This window comes from Juglans microcarpa x Juglans regia, chromosome 3S (assembly GCF_004785595.1).
Source record: "Juglans microcarpa x Juglans regia isolate MS1-56 chromosome 3S, Jm3101_v1.0, whole genome shotgun sequence".
Classification (NCBI taxonomy): domain Eukaryota; kingdom Viridiplantae; phylum Streptophyta; class Magnoliopsida; order Fagales; family Juglandaceae; genus Juglans; species Juglans microcarpa x Juglans regia.
In genome coordinates this window covers 5,172,161-5,194,192 of record NC_054599.1, presented here as the reverse complement: position 1 = coordinate 5,194,192, position 22,032 = coordinate 5,172,161, and the positions used below count along the sequence as shown (strand labels likewise).

Genomic DNA, 22,032 nt, shown 5'->3' with positions numbered 1-22,032 from the left:
GGCACATTGACGAAATTAAGATTACAGACACAATCAGCTACAACCACTTTTTGCTGAACTTCTTTAAACACGTTTCTACATATTGTACAATTTGGCCACTAGATGCCCTTAAATTACTGGGAAATCAAAGTACAACAGTGAAACCCAATCAAAAAAGTGATTGCCAGAGATCAAAGTAAAAACTGTCCGCAGAGAATCGAATTCAATCAACCGCCCTTGAAATTTGCCACGAATCGTAGAATCGTATATAACCGTCAATTTGCACTTTGCAGGCTTTCTCTTTCCCTGAAACTCTTGTCGCTCTCTGTGAAAGCTTTTGTTTCCCTGTCTAGATTTTGAGCTCTGTCCTAACGATAAGCGATACGTCATGCCGGTAAGTTTCGATTTTTTTTTGTTTTTTGTTTTTTGCTTCGATCTCTCTCTCTCTCTCCCTCTCCCTCTCTATGTTATTTTTGTTCAATTTTTTCTCCAGGATCCGCATGGTTGCTGTGAAAATGTAGGAAATAGATCGAAATCAAAGATTAACATAACTGTTTTTTAGGAATATTATAGTTGAGAATTTGTTTTGTTGTTTACAACTTTTTTTCTCCTCTTGTTTTTACCCCTTGGGATAAAATGCTCGAGAAATTATTCTGTACATCTGCATCTTTTCGTTCCTCAACATGCTTGGTTGCAGAGAAAACGTGTGGTAGCAGCAGAGAGGAATTTTATGAATTTATATTCTAAGATCCCATCAAAGAGGATCCTCTTTTGGTTCAGCTTAAAAAACTATTTGCTCCTGTTTTCTCAGAGGCCAAAACCTGTAATATTTTATTTTAATTTTTGATTTATATATATATATATATTTAAATCATTATAGATGTAGTTTGGATTATTTGTTTCTTGCACGTTGCACATTCTTTATTAATGCATTATTGCCTTGCCTTGTAATGCTTATTGCAAAGCTCCACCATTGGTAATGGTCTTTACAACATCGTATTTGCCTAAGGCTTTGGAGAAAGATATGTATCTCCAACTTACAAGTTCTGTCTTGCACGATTACTTCATTTTTGTTTGAATTGGGGTTACATTAAGTGAAGCAATACTAATCAGTAGCATATATTCATCGAAAGATCTAGCCAATTGGGACTTGTTTAATGTTATTGTATACTTCATTTATATACACGCTCGGAGATACAATTTTTTGTAATTTTTAAGACTGCCTTTGCCCTTGAATGTCATAGTTTTGGGTCAAGTTTAGATGAAAATTTCAGTATCAAGATTACAGCTCTCTTTATTTTCTCCGCTATTTCTCCATCCTTCTTGTGGGTCTCTATGATAATTTGCATAGTCAGTGGCATGGAACCAGAATTCTGGCTTTGGGGAGGCTGAACTTGTATGATGATTATATGTGTGCATGTTTGTATATATGTGTATGCATTTGTTTCATGCATTTTGTTGTTATGTGTAAAAAATATATACTATAACTGTAATTTCATTCCATTTTCTACTTATAAAAAAAAAAAAAATCATTCCATATTCATTCAATGTATGACACACAATTTTTATCCAACTTGAAAATAAAAATAAAAATCTATAGACGCAAACAGTTATTCATATTTTAGCGACCAAACTTTTGGGTTCTTTTTTAAACTCATCTTCATATTTTTTAAAATTTTATGGGTATGGGTTTTTTTATATTTTTTAACTGTATATGTTCTGTTTTATATTTAGGAGGAAAAATCTTTTGAGTTTTAAAAAATGGAGAATTTTCTTTTTCATATTTTGTTGGAGACTCAACTTTTAGATGAAATTAGAAAATTCTTTTCATATTTTTTAATAATCTTAAGAGGTTTTTAAAGTTTTTGCGGATAAAAAATTATTTTCTCTAATTTTTATATAAGATTAAGTATAATTATTTTTTCGGGAGGCCAGGGAGGACATGGCCCCCTCTGGTCTCCACATAGTTTCACCACTGTGCATAGTGGTGCTCATTGTTGGGATTGAAACCTAGATGTACTTGAATGCCACCCCATATTAGTGCCAATTGAACTCAGGCTTGTAATTTCTCCATTAGAAGTTTCGGAAGAGATTAAGGATGCCACATTTTTTATATGGTTTAGGACCGGCTAGCCATAGAGGGTTAGTTCATTTTTAAGTTCAATATCTGTGTTGGAATATCTCTTGGATGATTCAACTTCATTTTCTGTGAGGCTGTCCACTTTGTAGCCTGTAGAATCTTCAAGTTCTGGACATTTGAATTGACTTTGTTATTTTCTGTTGCATGGTCCACTTATGCTCATCTTGAGGTCCTGTGGAGAACCTTAATGAAAAAATAGATATATGACAGCAGATACTTTTCTCTTACTATGTGATTATATTTAGAGACTGCATTTGTGACCACAACTTTTGCATGCTACAGGATATTATTAACAGCTTTTTTCTCCCTCATTCCACTTCTAAATATGCACCATCATTTGCTTGTGTAAAATCATCATTTGAAATTGTTGTGGTAAATATGTTTAGTTAGTCTCATGCTTATTGGGGGAGAGAATTACGTATCCCTAATTGCACTTGGTAGTACTACAGCCTTTGCATGATGGGGTCAGTTAAGTAAACCTGATAACGTGCGCAAAGTTCAAAGATGACCAACCTGGCATATCCAAGGTAGGAGACGGATTAACTTTTATATTGTATAATATAGCAGAGAGATGAAATTGAAGTCTAGCTCTTGATAGTTTTCCATGTGAGCTACAACATTTAATCCCCCCCCTTCCAATTGTAGCTAAGAAGTCATCCTAATAATTTTCCTCTTGCTATCTTCACTTGCTGCCTTGCCTTAGTCGTCACAAGTAGTGAAGAAACAAGAAAGAAAAGAAAAACAAAAGTTTCTGTTTAAGCTACTTATGAAAGATGAGGAATATAATTTACCCCTTTTAAGGCTACTTTGATTTTTATCTAAAATGAGGAACATGATTGACCCACTTTAGGAACGTTAGATTCTTGCTAACGTATTTCTTACTCGTCCTAGTGCATATTTTGTGTTTCCGATTTTGAACCATCTAATTTTTTATGAAGCTGATAATTTCTTATGAATACCATAGATTTTGTTGTCTGAACAAAAGTTGATATATATAAAGAGGGGAGGATGAGAGTAATTGTTTGTTTGTGGACTTATATGGTAGCCCTTAATCTTTTGTCCTCTTAGGAGCATGATTATATTCTTCTTGCGACATTATTTTCTAGCACTTAAATTGTTGTTGTGTTCTCTACTCATGGGAAAATTTATTCTACAAGTATCTAACTGGTGGTTCTATTATGTGCTTTTTTGGTTTCTTGTCATTTCAGATGACAACAGTGAAAGTCAACAATATCTCCTTAGGTGCATCTGAGCAAGATATAAAGGAGTTCTTCTCATTTTCTGGAAAAATTGAATATGTTGAACTGCGAAGGTTGGTCTTCATAATCAACTTAGATATATCTGCGTTTCTCCTATGCATGTCTACCAAAATGATGGAGAACGAAATGAACTGCCAAGCTTGCAGGCTTGTTTGGTTATATAGATGAGATGAGATGAGATAAGATAAAAGTTGAAAGTTGAATAAAATATTGTTAGAATATATTTTTTTAATATTATTTTTGTTTTGAGATTTAAAAAAAATTAAATTCTTTATTATATTTTGTGTGAGAGTTTGAAAAAGTTATAATAATTATATGAGATAAGATAAGATGAGATGATTTGGTTTGCATAACCAAACCAGGATTTATTTTTAGCTCTCCTTCCTCACGACCTAACATAGCAACTATGATCACAGAGGCCGATGCTCTGATAAAGCTTAATTTTTTTGTCCTTTCTTTTTCCAGTGAGGAGGAGAGGTCTCAAGTGGCATACGTCACCTTCAAGGAAACCCAAGAGGCAGAGACTGCTGTACTTCTTTCGGTACTATCACGTGAAGTGTCTTTTGAGTTCTTCTTCCTTGTTATTCTTGAATGTTTGCTGATTCTGTTATTTGCATTATTCAACGGTAATATCCATTTCTATATGACATAAGCTTTTCCCTGCTAATCTTCCTGGCTGACTTTACAGTACGCATGCCTAGTGTACATGTAGGGAAAGAAAGTCGGGTTCTCGAGTGTAGTACAAGTGATATTGATTTCTTTCCTGTGCAAAAAGCATCACTTCTCTATTCTCACTGCGATTATTGTTAACCCTGAACCAATTGTTATTGTGGTTAATCTCACATGGGCACTGCACTGCCCTATTGATTGATGTGACTTGTATTCTAGATGTGAATGAGTCGAATTACTTATCCCTCGGTCTATTAGTGAAGAATTCTGCTAGGTACAAGCGAATATGCGGACTGATATGGGTACCGATGGTGATGTGGACAATATTGTCAGATGTTAATGTTTAGAAAAAAAAAAAGAGGAAAGAAAGAAAAAAACACTAAGAGAAGAGAGAAGAGCTTCTTCTTCTCGTCCTTGAGAAACTCTCTATCTGCACATGAGTTTACAAAATCTCCATGTTCATCTTCTCCATCTGCTGCAGATTTTTATCTTCATCTTCTCCATCTGCTGAAACATTTTCTCTGTGGATCTCTTGGGACCCTTTCTTTCTTCACTCCATTGCATTAAGTCCACATAGTTCCTGTTTTTTTTTATTGGATTCTAGCGGGTAACATGTTTGTCATTCTATTTCAATCAATGCTCATAATTTACCAGTTTTTTTCCTCTCAGACGTACACTTTTTTGCATTCTATTTTTTCGCTGCTTGCTTGAGTAGGAAATGTTTGGAGTGGGAGACATATATTGCAGAGTTTTTGGGAAAATGACGACGGGTATGGTGCATGACCGGAAACATATTAAGAAGCAAATGGGTTGCATGGCTAGGTTCCTTCAGATCTTCAACCGCAACCAGATTCTCACCGGCAGGTTGAGAAAAACACAACGAAGAAGGCAGCTTTGATTTATGATGCTTATCGCCGTTAGAGATGGTAGATCCTTGGAATTAGGAAGTTCTGAGATGGGTTTCAGAGAGGAGGTTGAGAAAAAGTCTGCGTGGCTAGTTTTCGAAGGTCTGTGCCTTAGTTTTTGGGGCAACCTTGAGCAAACTAAACGAAGCATTTGATTTTGTTGAAAGAAAAGCTGGTTCATTTAGGAGATACGAAAGAAGAATGGTTACCTGAACCATCATCCTCCCTCTTCTGTAGCCTCTGTACCTGGTTTGAGAAGAACACCATGGCTTACCAACCTATTGATGTTGGGCTGTAGTTAAATGGATTTAAAAATTCGAAATCCTCCTGGAACGATTTTGCCACTGCCTTATACCTAATCTCCAAATCCGGACTTGCCACGTTGGATGGGTGCGCGTCTGGGTGCGCATGACCACTTACAAGCAGAATTTTCCATTAGTGAACTATTTGCAAATGACGTTCCACTATCAAGCATTTTTTTTTATGCCCCCCCCCCCCCCTTTCCCCCCTTCCTTTTTTTTTAATAAATTTTTATTAAAGAAATCTATATCTCTTGGTGGCACCATCATAGTTTCTTGGTTCTGGGATACTCAAGTATCAAGAGTTTCTTCATTATATACAATTTTATTTTATGTCTTTTGGCAGTTGAAGAGAGTAAATCTTCTTGCCATTTTACTCCCAGCTGTTCATAAGCGTAAGTAAATATGTTTATATTTCTACCTTCTTTTCATATAATAAATATATGTGGGGGTTTTTTTCAGGGGGCAACAATAGTTGATCAGTCTGTCACCATTGCTCTGGCTCCAGAATATGAGCTACCAGCTGCTGCTGCATCTGCACTGCCAACTGTAATGTTGTCTTCTATGCCATCTTAAATGTCATTGACAATAATCTTCCCTGACATTATGTATTGTTTATTTGTTTCAATCTCATCAGGAAACAGACGACAAAAGTGGTGGTTCTGAATCTGCAATTCTGAAGGCAGAGGACGTTGTCAGCAGCATGCTGGCCAAGGGCTTCAATTTGGGCAAAGATGCATTAAACAAAGCAAAGGCCTTTGATGAGAAGCACCAGTTCACTTCAACCGCCACGGCCAAAGTTGCTTCTTTGGACCAAAAGATTGGTATCAGTGAGAAAGTTAGTGCTGGCACGATCTTAGTGACTGACAAAGTGAGGGAAATGGATGAGAAGTTCCAAGTTTCGGAGAAGACCAAGACTGCATTTTCAGCTGCCGAGCAGACGGTGAGTAGTGCAGGATCTGCCATCATGAAGAATCGTTACGTTCTAACCGGGGCTTCGTGGGTTACTGGCGCATTCAGTAAGGTTGCCAAGGCAGCTGGGGAAGTGGGGCAGAAGGCAAAGGAAACGGTTTTAGCTGGGGAAGATCAGGGGAAAATTGTGGAAGGCTCTTCTCAGACCCATGAGTCTAACTCTCCCAAAGCTGCTGCTACAAAGGAACAACCCTCCCAACCCGCACCTGCACAGGGATTGATCCTCTGAATCTGAGAAATTAATGTAAATATTTGCATACAAACTAAAGGCATTGTCATGTTACAGAATAGCAGTGCTTAGTAAGCATATATAGTATGTGCATGCCTTCTGATAGTTTTAATGCTATGTATCATGTATTTAACATGGGACACCTGTTATATTTTTCCAGCATTTATTGTTTTTTTCTCCTGACTCAATGTCCTTTTGAGGGCCAGTCTAAATTTGTTCATGGACCTGCTTATGTACTAGAAATGAATCTTAAATATCAACAGCATTTTAATTTTGATGTAGATATGATCAATCTCAACACTAGTGTTCTTTCTTGTAGCTTTCTAGCTAGCTGTAACAAAAGTTTCAATTTATATACCAACTGGCCGGTGCATTGAATGCATGCGTGTCTCCCTACTACCCCTTTGGATATAACATCAAATTCTAGACCTCCGAGTCATGTCCTACAACCTTCAAAATAAGCCAATCAAATCTGAAACCTTAAATTCTCAAAATCTTAATCCATAAAGTCTGCAGAATCTCAAATCTGGCTCTGATACCAATTGTAACACCCTGACCTCGAGGGTCCAGAGAGTTAACTCATATCACCTAAAAGTCATTTCCAAATAATACATTTAAAATAAACCAGAATCTCCATAACATATTAACCTATTTGTTCAATACAAATATCCATGTTCCTACATAAGGGCACCTCAATGGTGTATCATTAATAAACATAAACTTTCCCACAAAGACTAGGAACGTCCATTACTCAAAATACCAAAGCCACATGTAATATTAACACTATCAAAAATACTCTCCACAGTCATTGTACCCTAAGGCACTTAGTCTTCTATGATCAACAAACTTGCAAGTACTTCCTATTCTTGATTTCCAGTTGTTGCATCAAAAATTATTTGAAACATATTATGGAGATAGGGGTGGGTTATCAACAACTCAATAAGCAGAGAACATATACTAGTATGCAAACATGAGCATTTATAGGTTTCAGAATGCAGAATAAAACACTTTTTATATTCAGAATGCAGAGTCAGAACATGTTATCAAAAATATCAGAGCGAAAGTTCACAATATTCTTATTCAAAATTTCCTTGGCACAGCATAACTAAAATATCATATCAGAACAGAATTCCATGTTTAACCCCCGTGATAGGGTTGTGCAAAACCCGACGGCCAACCGAGCAGAAACAAAATGTGAATCTTCCCCTTATCATTCTCGGAGCCCCGAGTGTGCATATAGGAAAGATCACGCAGAAAACCACTTTGTTTCTAAAGTGGGTGCACCAGAAACAGAAAAGTTGGTACCAACCCAAACAGAGGCCACATTTTTACACCCGTGGTAAGGTCAGAATAGAAACAGAATGTCATGCTAGAGGATTCATAAATCACATCTTATCATATCAGAGTATAGAATATTTTCATAACAGAACAGAATCAGTTCACAAAATATAATTTATGCACAAAATTTCATATTCGCTCTCTTTTGCATAGTTCGGAAACAAAATGTCAAAATAAGCTCATATCTACACCAGTCATGACAGAAAATACTTTATTCTTAAACAGAATTTCATGAGTCATGCAAAACAAATAACTGAGGTCATTTCAGATTCTTTTCATAACAAAACATTCATATTTTTTTCAAAAAATCAACCTCAGCCCATTTTATTTATTTTTTATGCAAAGTCTAGCATAGGAACCCTGCTTACCTGAACTCCTTAGCCTTTAAAAGAATTTTTCCTCAACAAAGCCAAACAAATATTAATCGTTACCTATAAAAATCACGCAATCCCCGTAAATTTTCAATCAATCATGTGTCTCGATAATTAAACCTAAATTGCTAAAAGAACCTATTTTAAAACCTCAAAACCTAAAATGCTCATAATTCCTAAAATACCATCATTTTCTAAAACTATCAATATCCACTTAATTGAATTTGTACCGAATAAGAGGTTTAATCGAACAAGTGCTAAGACAATTAAGGAACTCAATAAAAAGTAATATTTAAAAATATCTAAAGCACCAACTACGCATTATAAATTAATAAAACACTTAGACTACTTTAAAAATCTTATAAATTACGCCATGTAAAACTCCTCTCCTAAAAATAGGTTTACTTCCTTTAGTTAACTATGTTATTAAAATATTTTCTACACAAAAATAATGTTTTATGAGACTTAAAACAAAACTCATTTTAACATAACAAAAAAATAAATAAATACCTCTCAACCGAAAACATAAATCTGGAAGTATAGGGGTAAAACTGGTAACAGACTCAACTATCAAGTTAACACTTTATATATATATAACATATATATTATGTACGCACATCACTTATAATCATAAAACCAGACGCACACACCATGCACGGGAATAACACCCAGTGCGCGGCGGTAGGGGCTTACCCCAGGGAAACCAAGGCACGCGTGGAAGGGTAAGGTGTGACGGGGCTGGCTGGAGGAGCTGTGGTGGCGCGGCAGGAGAGCAGGAGCGTTGCGGAGCTTTCGTCGAGCAGCGCTGAGCACGAGAGAACAAGAGGGAGAGGTGAGCGAGAGAGAGAGGATGGAAAGAAGCAGATGCTCACCGTGAGGGGTTGTTATCGGCTGAGGTGGCATGAGGGTGTCCGACGGCCCTTTTCCGTGCGGGTGGCAACGGCTTGGAGTGGTTGGTGCGGTGTGGTACGGTGCAGTGCAGTGGTTTGGTGGATGGATCTCTGTTTCGGGTGGCTAAAAACAGGGGAGTTCCGTGGCTTACATAGGTGGTGTTTACACGGAGAGGGTGGTGGCGCACGGCTTGGGTGATGGACTATGAGAGGCGGAGGCACTGGCGTGAACTGTGTTTGGTGGAGTTACGACTCGTGGACTGGCTTTGGCTGTGGCGGTTTACTGGATGCAAATCAAGCTCTTCGGTTGGTGTTTTACGGAGAAGGTGGTTCTTCAGTGCCTGGCTGTGGTCTGTACTGAGGTTGGGGGTGGAAGCTCAAATGAGTTTAAATGGCTGAAAGCATGAAGAGAGGGTAGCGGCACTGAGGATGCTTAACGCATATATATAAGATATATAAACAGTAAAGAGATAAGAAACCTAAAGGAGAGGATAGGAACACTGCATGAAAAAGGAAAATGGACACAAACCGAGCGATGGTGTCTGGAAAATGATTTCACGGACCGGTTTCTTACGTCTAAAAAGAAAAGAAAAGAAGATAAAATAAAATAACATAACATAACATAAAGTAAATATACTTAGGCCCACGCCTTGGACCCTTAACAAGATTATTGCATGGCTTTTATCTAAAGTTTTGGGTCTCTACCCAATCTAAAATAAATACACTTATCCCATAAATTTTTTGATGAACATACACTCGATCCATTAAAGACTTTAAAACCTAATTATCAAACCTATTAAAAAAAATTTTATACCGCCAAAAATATCTTAGGCCCAAACACTTCTAAAAATTTTACTCGTAATCCCAAACGATTTTTCATAACTATAACCCAAAATTTTGTAAAGCAGCCTGACTGGGCTCGGATGTTACATATAAATTAAGGCTCCAACTTCGATCAGTAGGAAATCGCACAGAAAAAAAAAATAGTAAAACTTGGATTCTCTTCTTCGATTTGGCACCACTGAAGATTGCAAAGTACTCTCTTTTGCAAGTCTTATATATATATATATATATATATATAAATATATATATATATATATATTTGACTATATATATGAGTATTATGCGACTCTTGTGTGACGGAATGAGGTAATTTATTGCTTTCATTTATGGCGAAATTGAGTTAATGCAACTATTTTTTCGATGACGGCACTTTTAGATCAACTGCAACGCTAAATTTCACTGCAAATAACACATTGCCAGGAATATTTTTGGTCGACCAGAAAGGCCAATTGAGAAACATTAATTATAGATAGCATGTGGTAACATAAAATTCCAAAATTTCATTTACAACCAGTTATTTGTGTTACAAAATAGCATATATTAAAGAAAAATTAATACATGATAAAAACAACTGACAGTACCTATCAGAAAAAAGGAATGACTACTTAGCCAAAGGGGGGGATGAAAGACAACAACATTTGAAACCATTAGAAATAAACTCAGTACTACTGTCATTAATGAAGCCTCTAGGGAAGAAAAGAAAAGGGAAGGAAGAAATAAAAGTTAGAAATACAGCTTAAAAATATGCTTGAAAGTCATCATGATTTGTTAGCAATTGATGCAAGTATATTTTACCATGAACTAATTACTTATCTGCCATCATCCAGTGCTTGCAAGACTTGGTCTTTCATGCTTCGTATTTGGAAGTTGTGTTGGTAGAAGAAGAGTAGCCATTGCCAACATCAAGGCTAAATGTGTCTGCACTGAGCAACTGTTCAGTCTGATCTTCTGTATAGATATATTCAGGCTTTCCCCACCAATGCTTTTCTGTAATTCTCAATCCCTCAAGCTCCATTGCTATTTCCTTCATGGTAGGTCTTTCTTCCCCTTTTAATCTTAAGCACCTTTTTGCAAGGTTAGCAACTTCCTTCACCTCCTCAATACTTCCCTCACTTACAATATGATCGTCAATTATTTCAATTATACGATATTCTTTTATCATAGAACTAAAATACATTGCTAGATTTCTATCACTTTCAGGCCTATCAAAACAAAGTGCCTTTTTACCTGTCAATAGCTCTGCAACAACAACACCAAAGCTATAGACGTCACTTTTTTCTGTTAGTTGGCTAGTATGAAAGTATTCTGGATCCAAGTACCCAAAAGTTCCTTGCACCAATGTTGCTATGTGCGTTTGATCAAGAGGAACTAGTCTTGAAGCTCCGAAGTCAGACACTTTTGCTGAGTAGCTTTCATCTAGAAGTATGTTTGCAGTTTTTACATCTCTATGTATGATTGGCATGGAAGTTGCTGAATGTAGGTATGCAAGTGCTCCTGCAATTTCTGATGCTATCTTCAGACGCATTTCCCACGAGAATGAGGATGATAAGCTTTTGTTATGAATGTAGTCAAAAAGAGTCCCATTTGTGATAAATTCATAAACCAGTAAAGGAACTTCCGTTTCTAGACAACAACCTAATAGCTTGACCACATTCCTATGATTAACTTGGGTAAGCACAATCACCTCGTTTATGAATTGTTTAATTTGGCTCTGATCACAGATTTTTGATTTCTTAATGGCAACCACTTTGTTGTCTGATAATACTCCTTTGTAAACAGTTCCATAACCTCCTTGGCCAAGGACTCTACTCTCATCATAGTTGTCAGTAGCCTTTTCAAGCTCTTCTACACTAAAGATTCTTGTTGTCTCCATGCATGTACTTGTGTAACTTGAAAGTTTTTGTTGTAACACTAAGCCACCGTTTTTTTGAAAGAAATTCTCTTTGAGCTTTATGAGTTGTCTTCTTTTCAATCCCCAATAAACCCAAGAACCTCCCACAAGTAGCAACAAGAGGATTATTCCGATACCTGCACATGATGTTCAAATACACATTTTAATAAACCAAAATGTTTAAAATTTCAATATTTTTCTTTCCTAAAGAAAGTTTCAATTCTAGTTTAAGTCAATAGCTTATCTCTATTATCACAAACGATTCAAATTATTTGCAAGTCAAACAGGTAGCATATGTATTATATAGCGAGATGGCACATTCAAAGTTAGAATACTTAATAAATTAGCTAGTCATGAGCATTATTCATCATCCTTTAATCATTTCCTATGGTCACACAAATGATTCAAAAATTATCTATTATTTTTACTACTCTATAAACCATTTGGTGTCGCGTCAAGAGAAGACGATAAACATGTTGATAAAAATATTATTCAATTGGAAATGATGAATCTGGCGAGAGCTTCCTTTCAACTTAAAACTTTAAAGTTGAAATTTTTAGTTGGCAAGAAGCCCATGATGAATTTTAGTTTTTCCTTGCCTTTTGGGACCTCGTCCTCTTATGGAGATCACAGAAATGGAGCCATCAAACTCAAAAATTACACAAGCAAACCCAAGAACATGGAGATCTAAAATCATAGAGCCATGGAGATCACCCAAGCACCATTGCAGCATTGGGTCTCAAATTATACCATGGCACATAGAGCCTATGGCTTGATAGAAGAAAAAAATTAAGAAGAAATTAGGAGAAGGAGAAGAATGAGAAATTATGAGATGGGAAGAGGCAAAGGCTGAGAAATGAGAGAGAAGAGAAAGAATAAGATCAAATAAGGAGAAGAAAGAAGACGAGAGAGGTGGACAACTTCTTAATACGTACATATAACTAGGGGGCCGGCGGAATACTTTTCCCCTACCCGACCGGAGATAATTAGTACTGGATTGTTTGCTCGTTACCTATGAGTTGAGCAAAGTTGGTAGACATGATTTTTAAATATTGCTATGAAAAATCTTGATCAACCATATGATTTGTAAGTATGGAATAAAATCTAAGAATTTATATATATGTGGTGTGTGAGGGGATTTTTCCTTGACCCAGCCAATGGGGGGACTCACTAGAAGACAAAATGTTAGAGAAGAATGAGGGACAAGAATGGACTAAAGGTATGAGGTGTTAGGAGGTATGAGAATAATGTTAGGAGAGGAAAATGGAGGATTTGACATAAAGCAAGGAAAAACAAGGTGTCAAGAGAGAAAAGTAGGGAAATGACTTAAAGCAAATGAGGGGTAGGAGATAAAAAGCAAGGAGAACCTACAAATTGCAGACTTTTTTTGGGACAGGGACTTTGGATTTTCTTTTGACTTTTGGGTTCTACTTCGATTTCTTCTTCAACCTAAGAGCTCCAGAGAGAACTTCTTCTCTAGTGAATAGATCTACAGCTTCCATTGTACAGTGAGAAATGAGAGGCTATGAGACACTGTAAACAAGCTTATTATAGTAGAATCTCCCCTCCCCAAACCCCCGTAGACGTAGGCCTAGTGCTGAACCACATAAATTTGTATGTTCATCTTTTCTTATTTCATCTGCATTTAAATACTATTCACCACTATAGATGTACACACCGAATCGTACATCCGCACCGGACCATTGTTGGAGGCTCCAAACAACACCGATCTAGGCCCAGTCCATCTCAGCGCATCTTGGGAATGGATCTCTCTTCCATTCCAGACTGTGCGTATTTTTACGTTAACATGGTGTATTATCTTAAATTCTTAATTAAGTAATCTATCCATAGTTGTAAGATGGTGTATATAAGAATATATCAACTAAAAAATTGGATTAACATATTACAATGATGATGATTCATGCATTTATAATTCTTATATACTTACCCATTGCAATAATTATTGTCCAAGATTGTCTAGCTTTAGGAATGCAGCCATGCATCTTCCCATCGCCTACGTAGCCACGGGGACAAGTACATGAGAAACTCCCAACAAGGTTGGTGCATTTTGCTGATCCATTGCAGGGTTTCCCAATTTTGCACTCATCAATATCTGAACACATTGCAGCATGTGCAGAATTTAGTACTATACTAGAAAAGATCGATGTTTGACTAACAAGTGCATGTCAGCTGGTGTATATTTTGCCATGCATGCATTCATTGATCTCAATATCTCAAGATAAGAGTGAAAGTATTCATCAGACTCAATAACTTTATGTCAAATCGAATGACAAAAAATAAGCATCTGCAATCAGTTTTCACGTAAATTTGGCGGTAAAACTATGATAATACAAAATAAATTCAACATAAATCGATCATTTGTTGAGACTTGAGTATACATGGGTTGGTTCAGCTACTTATATACGCATCGAGTGATCGAGAACAAAATAAAATACCATTCATTTTGTAAAATCATCAGTTTATTAACAAAAATCCTTTTTGAAAATCATGAGTACTATGGATTCTGAAATGATTCTTCTAAGCTATACTATACGTACCTTGGCAAGATTCTGAAATGATTCTTCTAAGCTACACTATACGTACCTTGGCAACCATGAGGAAGGTAAGGGTTTCCATCATAACCCTCTTCGCACTTGCAACGGTACCCATACCCATTATTGTCTGGATCAAAACATGTGCTGTTCCCTCCGCATATGTAATCTGACTTTGTCTGAGCATATTCACATGTTTCATTACCGATTGCCCAATCAACAACCATTGGATTGGTTAAAACGTTTTGCAGGCTTTGAAGATAAGTGGAGGAGAAGTTGAACTGGCCTTGTTTAGCAACAAAGGCATAGCTGCATGGATTGAAGCTCTGTACAGTAGTGTGATTGTCATAGCTCCGTGCTTCCAATGAGAAATTCTTCAGTCCTTTTGGAATCTCAACCTGGCAACACCCAATTCCAGAGCAAGATCCATTGAAAACATTCCTCATACTTCGGCATGTTGAAGTGCAGCCGATGGAGAAGGGTTCATTATTCTGGAAAGCATTGAGGAAGGCGTAAGTGTCACAGCCGACGGCGACGAACTTGTTTTGGGTGTGGGAAATGGTGAAGGCAGGGACTCTCAGAAAGGGAATGTTTTCAGACCCAAGAATACCGCTGGAGTTAGGGAAACACTGGTGGGCTATGTACATCAAGATGTCAAGCTGACCGTGGACAGAAATGTTGGTGACAACCAAATTATTTCCGATCAGAGTTTGGGGTTCGTTGGAAGACTCGTTACAAACGATGGAAAAGTAATCATTTAGGTAGCAATCTTCAGTTGTGCCAAATGGATATGGAATCTCAACATCTCCACATCGGTCTTGGCAGTTAGGCTTGGCTATTTCAGGAGCTGCTGCTGCAGTTGCAATTATTCCTGATAATATCACACAAACCCAGGTTAGTTTCATAAGCATCCGGCCGTTGAAAACCATTGCTTAGCTCCCCAGAACTATTTCTGAGCTGAGAATTCAAGTCTTCCTTGTCTCTGTCTGCAAGATTTTTCCTGAAAAATTTGGACCTTTTATAGTCGTACGAGAGGAGGGTCAAGTCAAGCCACCAGCTGTCAGGAATAGGATTCATGTTACATCAATTTGCCCGCTCAAGGAGGCCGGCACAGGTGGTGGGTTTTGAGTCTAGGATCATGTTCAGTTCAGGTAAAAGATCAAGAGTTGAGTCTCCCAACGTCAGAGAATATTTTAGTGGTTATTGTTGTAGGAATATACCCAGATTAATTATTTTAAGATTTCGGTTTGAATGATTATGTTGATGCCTTCTTCCAAATTAAATTAAATTATGTCACGTGGATGGTGTGTGATGTAAAGATCTTATAATAGAATTATTCTATCTATATTATAATGTTACGAAAAGAGACTAATTTCTAAACCCTAACATCAGAATTGACGGTCTCCTGATCATCAATTTGGAAGTAGTGAAGAGGCCAATCAACTTCCCTTTATATTTAACAATTCTGCATGCATGGGGACATAATTTGCCGCCTTTCGCCCTTAATTAACATCTATAGCTAGTACTTTAAACAAGAACGTCGCTATATTCGAAACACGTAATTAGAATTGTCTCTTTGGGATCATCGATCGCTCAGTTTGCAATGTCCCAAATTACGAAAAGTTACAACTTGCATCTTAAATAATTAAGTTTTGATTTGCATATATATATATATATATATATATATATAGTACGTGTAGTTTAATATATATGTATAGTACATCAACTCGCCCTTATTGATGTTTGATTTGCATTTAAATATCGATCGCTCATTATCGCTAACAGGTTTTGGTACTGTTTGATAACCACTCTTAACAAGAGAGAGTTTTTCTTTTTCTTAAGAATGGGTTTTCAAAAGGTATTTTACCAAACATACAAGCCACACAATAAATAGTCAGCCCAAGGCTATTGTTTGGAGATCGAAAAAGCTTTCCTTAACCCACACAATAACCTTGTCACGAATTAGATTTTTTGATGGTTTTGCTGCTCAACCGTCACAAAAAATTAAGGGTGGCAATATGTGACACGACCTGTGATCCCAACACAAACACGATACAAAATTAGTAGGTTTGAGTTTGATGGTAACGGGCTTGGATAAAAACGAGTTGATCCGTTAAAACATGATTTATAAACAGGTCATTATCATATGGGTTCTCTGCGTATGGGCTGGGTTGTGTTTCGTAATTATCATAATACTTGTTCGATTAAATTCTTGTTTGGTATGAATTCGATTAAGTGGATATTGATGATTTTGGAAAATGATGATATTTTAAGAATTATGAGAATTTTAGGTTTTGAGGAATTAAAAATAAGTTATTTTAAAAGCTTAGGCTTAAATATCGAAATACTTGATTGGAAATTAATGAAAATTTTCGTGATTATCTTATAGGTGACGATTAATATTTGTTCGCCTTTGTTGAGGAAATTTTAGAAAAACTAAGAAGTCCAGGTAAATGGAGTTCTTATACTATATTTTGTATAAAATAAAATGATCTGAGGTTGATTTTGGAAAATATGCATGTTTAGCTATGAAAAGCAATTTTGGAAACGACATCAGTTATTTGCTCTGCATTACTTATAAAATTTTGTTTAAAAAGAAAGTATTTTCTGTCATGATTGCATGTAGACATGAGTTTATTTTGACATTTTGTTTCTGAGCTGTGCAAAAGAGAGCGAATATGAAATTTTGTGCATAAATTATATTTTTGTGATCTGATTCTGTTCTGTTCCAAAAATATTCAGTACTATGATATGATATGATTTGGTGTGATTTCTGAAACATCTGGCATGACATTCTGTTTCTGTTTTGTTCTAACCTTACCACAAACGTAAAATTGTGGCCTCTGTTTGGGTTGGTATCAACTCTTCTGTTTCTGGCGCAACCACTTTAGAAACAAAGTGGTTTTCTTTGTGGTTTTTCCTATGTGCACACTCGGATCTCCGAGAATAATAAGGGGAAGATTCATATTTTATTTCTGCTCAATTGGCTGTCGGGGTTTGCATAACCCTATCACATGGGTTAAACATGAAATTCTGTTCTGATATGATGTTTCAGTTATGCTATGCCAAGGGAATTTTGAATAAGAATATTTTTTAAACTTTCGCTTTGATATTTTTAACAATATGTTCTGACTCTACATTCTGAAAATAAAAAATATTTTTGTTCTGCATTCTAAACTTTGTAAATGCTCATATTTGCATACTAGTATATGTTCTCTATTTACTGAGTTGTTGATAACTCACCCCTTATCTCCATAATATTTTTCAAACAATTTTGATATATTAGTTGGAAGTCAGGAATAGGGATTAATTGTAAGTTTTGTTGATCATAGAAGATTAAGTGCCTTAGGGTACAAGGACTCTTTGGAGAGTCTTTTTGGTAGTGTTGATATTTTATGTTGCTTTGGTATTTTGAGTAATGAATATTTCTAATCTTTGTGGAAATGTTAATGTATATTATAGAGGTACTTCTGATGTGTCCTTATATAGGAATATGGATTTTTGTGTCGAACAAATAAGTTAATATGTTATGGAGACTCTGGGTTATTTTAAAAGCGTTATTAGAAATGATTTTAGGTGACATGAGTTAACTCTCCAGACATACGGGGACGGGGCATTACAAGTAAACCACAAGAAAATCTTAGAAATTACAACACAACACATAATTAAAGTAGAATATAGCAATGAGGTTTGCAGATGCCTGAAGAACATGTTGCTACAACACTTTTGGGTGGAGGGAAAGGGCTTGTATTTATTCACAATAAAACCATACATCATTTCATAGTTCAAGAAATTGCCCCTAAAACCATACTTTTTGTAGAGAATAGTCAGAATCAAACAAGTAAAACTTCATATATAGATCAAAGAGTAAGAGAAGGGTGGAGGTGAGCTACTTACTTTCTCTAGTTAGGTGCAACATTACATTCTAGTAACTTACTGAATCGATCATGTGATATTGATATGCAAGGGATTTGAACCAAGTATTTTGGAACTCTTCTTTCTCTTCCTCAATGTATTCATTGGGATTCCTTTCATCAGTGTATAACTCCATTCTTCTATAAAATCTAGGTAAAGAAAATCCTAGTATAAACAAGACCAAAAATTACCAAAGAAGCAAGTAATTAAGTATGAGAGGGACTAGGATTCTTCATATTGAAAAAAATTCCAAACAACCTATAGAGAGAGCGGCTAGGGTTTCTTTTATGTGCATACTCAAATGCTCTAAAGGGCGTATTTATAGAGTTTGTAGGCGAGTATAACCGCCATTGGTTTCTCTGCAGCAGGCCATATTTACATAATTATCCATTTTTAAATAAATGAAATTTTTCCTAGCTAGAATTGTAAATTATCATATTTTTTTAATATTTGATTAAGGGTGGCAATTTGTATACATAGGTCGTTTTCATGATGTATTAAGTCAAGAAAATTTGACTATATGGATTGACCCGAACATGATTCGTTAAGTTAAATGGGTCAGGCATTTAAACCCTAACATGGCCTATTTAAATAACGAGTCGTGTCGTGTCGTGTCTTGTCACCCATTTTGACCTTTTTAATAACTGTAGTTCAACACGACACAACACATTTTAATCTGTTTCATGTAAATGAGTTGAACTACCCTTATAATCCATTTAACCCAATTAACATAATTTCACAAAAAATTTACAATCAACATCTTTTAGTAGCTACAACATCTTAAAAAAAAAAAAAAAACAATCACATTACCTACTAACAAAAAAATTAATATTTTACAGATTTTAACCTAAAATAAAATCAATACTACAAACCCAACAATAAACAATATGAGCATATGTCTAGAATTAATATCGTAATAATAGAAATATAAGTATATTAAGAAATATTAATATTACAATTCAACAATAATAAAATTTTAATCAACTAATAAAATTTAAACAAGTTATTGCAGGTCGATTTCAGGTTAAGCAGGTTGACTCGTTTATTAATTATGTCTTAATGGGTCAACTCATTTTGACCCAAACATATTTATATTAAACTCAAACCCGTTAATTTTGTGACGTGTTAGTGTTAGATTCACGGGTCATGTCACATATTGCCATCCTTATATTTTATCATAATTTCTGTTGATAAAATTTGATATTATAAATTATTAGAAAAATAATAATCGATAATAAATGTTGACAGATTTAACAATTTGAATTATACATTAAAAAAATTCTGTTAGAACAAAAGTATAATAATCCAAGAAAAATATTATTTTATTATAAAATAATTATATTTTAGTTGTGTCTGTACTCCAGAATGACTGAATACAACTATTGAATGAATATGTATTAATTTGTGAGAAACATAAGTTTTTTTATTAATGTTAACATTTGAATAAGTAACTTGTACATTGAAAACACTACCCAGAAAGTTTTAACCCTATTTAGACATGATTGATATCCACTCATATTGTAAATAAGATCTAGGAAGAGTTTTGATATGGACATAATTTGCATTTGTATCAAATTGATTATATCTATTCCCTCAATGGTTATATTCAGCGATTGTTTTGTCTTTCTTTTGACCAAATTATAGATAATTTAGGATAAAGATATTCTTTTTTCGATAACAGTCACTCTAAATCTTCAGAGTCCAGACAAAAATTTTAAGATCTTTATCCGACAATCATATCAGTTCATATTTTATTTATAACACATTTTAAAGAAATACTGTTAATAAATTTATTTCCAATGGAAATAGATGAAACATTTATGGTAAGTTAGTGATGTTTCATTCCTAATTAATTTATTGAAATGGTCCTAAGATCATCAACCTTTTTTTTTTTTTTTTTTTTTTGGTCTTATTAGGACGTTTTGTTTTGTTTCTATTTTTTTTATCCTTCATAAATATTATGCTTCATAATTAATATATCTTATCGTAATCCCCCATGATCACAGCATTATGGTCATTATAAATATTTCTATGATTTTCTATAATATTCTATCCTAAAGATTTTGTAAAATTTTAAAAAATAGAAAGTAGACTTCACTATATTTAATACTACTGCACATAGACAACATTGAACTCATCACTTAATACTATATTAAATGTGGAGAGAGACATAGTATAATGCCCGTCTTTGTGATGGGACATTAAAAAATAGATTTTAAAAATGAGATGTAAATTACTAAACTTTTTAAAATATTTCATTTCCTCCCTAGGATATAAAGGGGGACTAACAGAAAACAAAGAGTAAAGAATAGATGGAAAGGGAAATAGACTAGTTGAAAATCCAACTTTTATTCTTGACCCCAAAATAATTAGAGTTTTGAACATAAATAAACTACAATATTACTAAATATTTCCAAGAGAAATAAAATCATTTAAATAAAATATGTTTATAAAACTATATCATTTAGTGTTATTGAACCAAACCTAATTTTTAACGAGGCTAACTTTAAAAATTAGGATTGGCTCAATAACATTAAAAGTACTCCATTAAAATAATTTTGGACTCATAAAATATTTAGAAGATTTTTAAAACATTTGTCTCAATTTAAAAATCATCCACTATATTTAAAATAAATACTTGAGATTTAAAACGTTTAGATGATGCTCGTGACCAATCCGAGGAGAAAATGAGTGGTTGGTTACAGTGAAGGAAGATCCTCCATTTAGATTGGTGGCTGAGTTACAGTGACCTGGGCCATGAAGAGAAAGGTGCTAGGATGGCTAGGTGTTGTAGTTGAAGAGGAGGTCGATTAGGTCACTTTCTTCACGATGGCTGAGATGTGGGCTGTGTTGCTGGACTTTTGATAGGTGGAGCTCGGCTTATGGAGGAGCATTGGTAGCATAGGAGACGGAGGTGCATGACTAGACATTGGTCTGGGTTATTTGTGGGTTTTGACTTCTCTGGTGGCGGTTGGTGCTCTACTCAACCATCCCTTGCTGCAACTTGCGTTGATGACTGGTTCCTACACAACTACCGCTGGGTCTTATGGCGGTAGGCTTGGTAGTGGCTGGCGGTATTGAGTGACTGAGAGAAGGAAGAAACAGAGAAACAAGGAGAGAGAGCCGTGGGGGGCTTGGTGCATGACGATGGCTGCTGAGCTGAGCTTCCCTTAGTGATTGTGTGCATTCATGGCATGCATGTATAGGGGCACCGGGTGCATGCATGCTGATGGGGTGGGCGAGTCTGATGTGCCAAACTGAAGCTCTCGTGTGCATGCATGTTGGTCGGGTGGGCCGAGGTTGATGCGCCAAACCGAGGCGCCTATATGCATGCAACTGGGTTCAAACCAAAGCAACATGCCATGCAGTGATTTTGGACAAGTGCATGGTGCTAACCTCGCTTAGGAAATCATGGAAAGTGATATAGTTTGAAGGGGAGGGACGAACCGAAGCGACACAGGGTTGAATTTCAGTGGATCGTGGCAAAAAGGTCACTCGCTTATGTATTTAAGTTGTCTTCAAAGGATTCTACCCGTCGATTAGTGAGAGTTGTAATTCAAAGCGGCTCACACAACTCATCCGTTGCGAGGGCTTCACCAACCACAAGTGCCTCTGGGGGCCATGAGGCCCTTACTACAGGTCAGCAATCGGGCGATGGGTGCATGGGTTGCTTCTAGCCTGGATTCTTACTTAGAGGCGTTCAGTCCTAATCAAGTGTACTATAGCTTTGTGCTAGTGTCTTTTCAACTCTTTTCAACCAAGTGCAATGAGAAATTGTGC

At 35.8% G+C, this 22,032-nt stretch overlaps 2 protein-coding genes across 2 annotated transcripts; one reads left to right on the top strand and one right to left on the bottom strand.

The window, feature by feature from the left end:
- Positions 1-219: 219 nt before the first annotated feature.
- LOC121257948 (binding partner of ACD11 1-like) lies at positions 220-6,627 on the top strand. Its single transcript, XM_041159235.1, has 5 exons — positions 220-373; positions 3,328-3,431; positions 3,844-3,919; positions 5,714-5,800; positions 5,889-6,627. The coding sequence occupies exons 1-5, from the start codon at positions 368-370 to the stop codon at positions 6,450-6,452; spliced, it is 837 nt and encodes a 278-aa protein (XP_041015169.1). The 5' UTR covers positions 220-367; the 3' UTR covers positions 6,453-6,627.
- A 4,114-nt stretch (positions 6,628-10,741) lies between these two features.
- LOC121258636 (wall-associated receptor kinase 2-like) lies at positions 10,742-15,414 on the bottom strand. The gene is made up of 4 exons (XM_041160180.1): positions 15,264-15,414; positions 14,390-15,208; positions 13,734-13,898; positions 10,742-11,922 (listed from the first exon to the last, which is right to left on the bottom strand). The coding sequence occupies exons 1-4, from the start codon at positions 15,412-15,414 to the stop codon at positions 10,742-10,744; spliced, it is 2,316 nt and encodes a 771-aa protein (XP_041016114.1).
- Between the last annotated feature and the right edge of the window lie 6,618 nt (positions 15,415-22,032).

Excerpts from the sequence above, each read along its gene's own strand:
- LOC121257948 (XM_041159235.1), top strand. Across the intron at positions 3,432-3,843 it reads GAATATGTTGAACTGCGAAG|TGAGGAGGAGAGGTCTCAAG; the intron begins GTTGGTCTTCAT and ends TTCTTTTTCCAG. Across the intron at positions 3,920-5,713 it reads AGACTGCTGTACTTCTTTCG|GGGGCAACAATAGTTGATCA; the intron begins GTACTATCACGT and ends GGTTTTTTTCAG.
- LOC121258636 (XM_041160180.1), bottom strand. The coding sequence starts at position 15,414 with ATGAATCCTATTCCTGACAGCTGGTGGCTTGACTTGACCCTCCTCTCG. Across the intron at positions 13,899-14,389 it reads CCTTCCTCATGGTTGCCAAG|ATATTGATGAGTGCAAAATT; the intron begins GTACGTATAGTG and ends CAATGTGTTCAG. Across the intron at positions 11,923-13,733 it reads GACAATAATTATTGCAATGG|GTATCGGAATAATCCTCTTG; the intron begins GTAAGTATATAA and ends CATCATGTGCAG.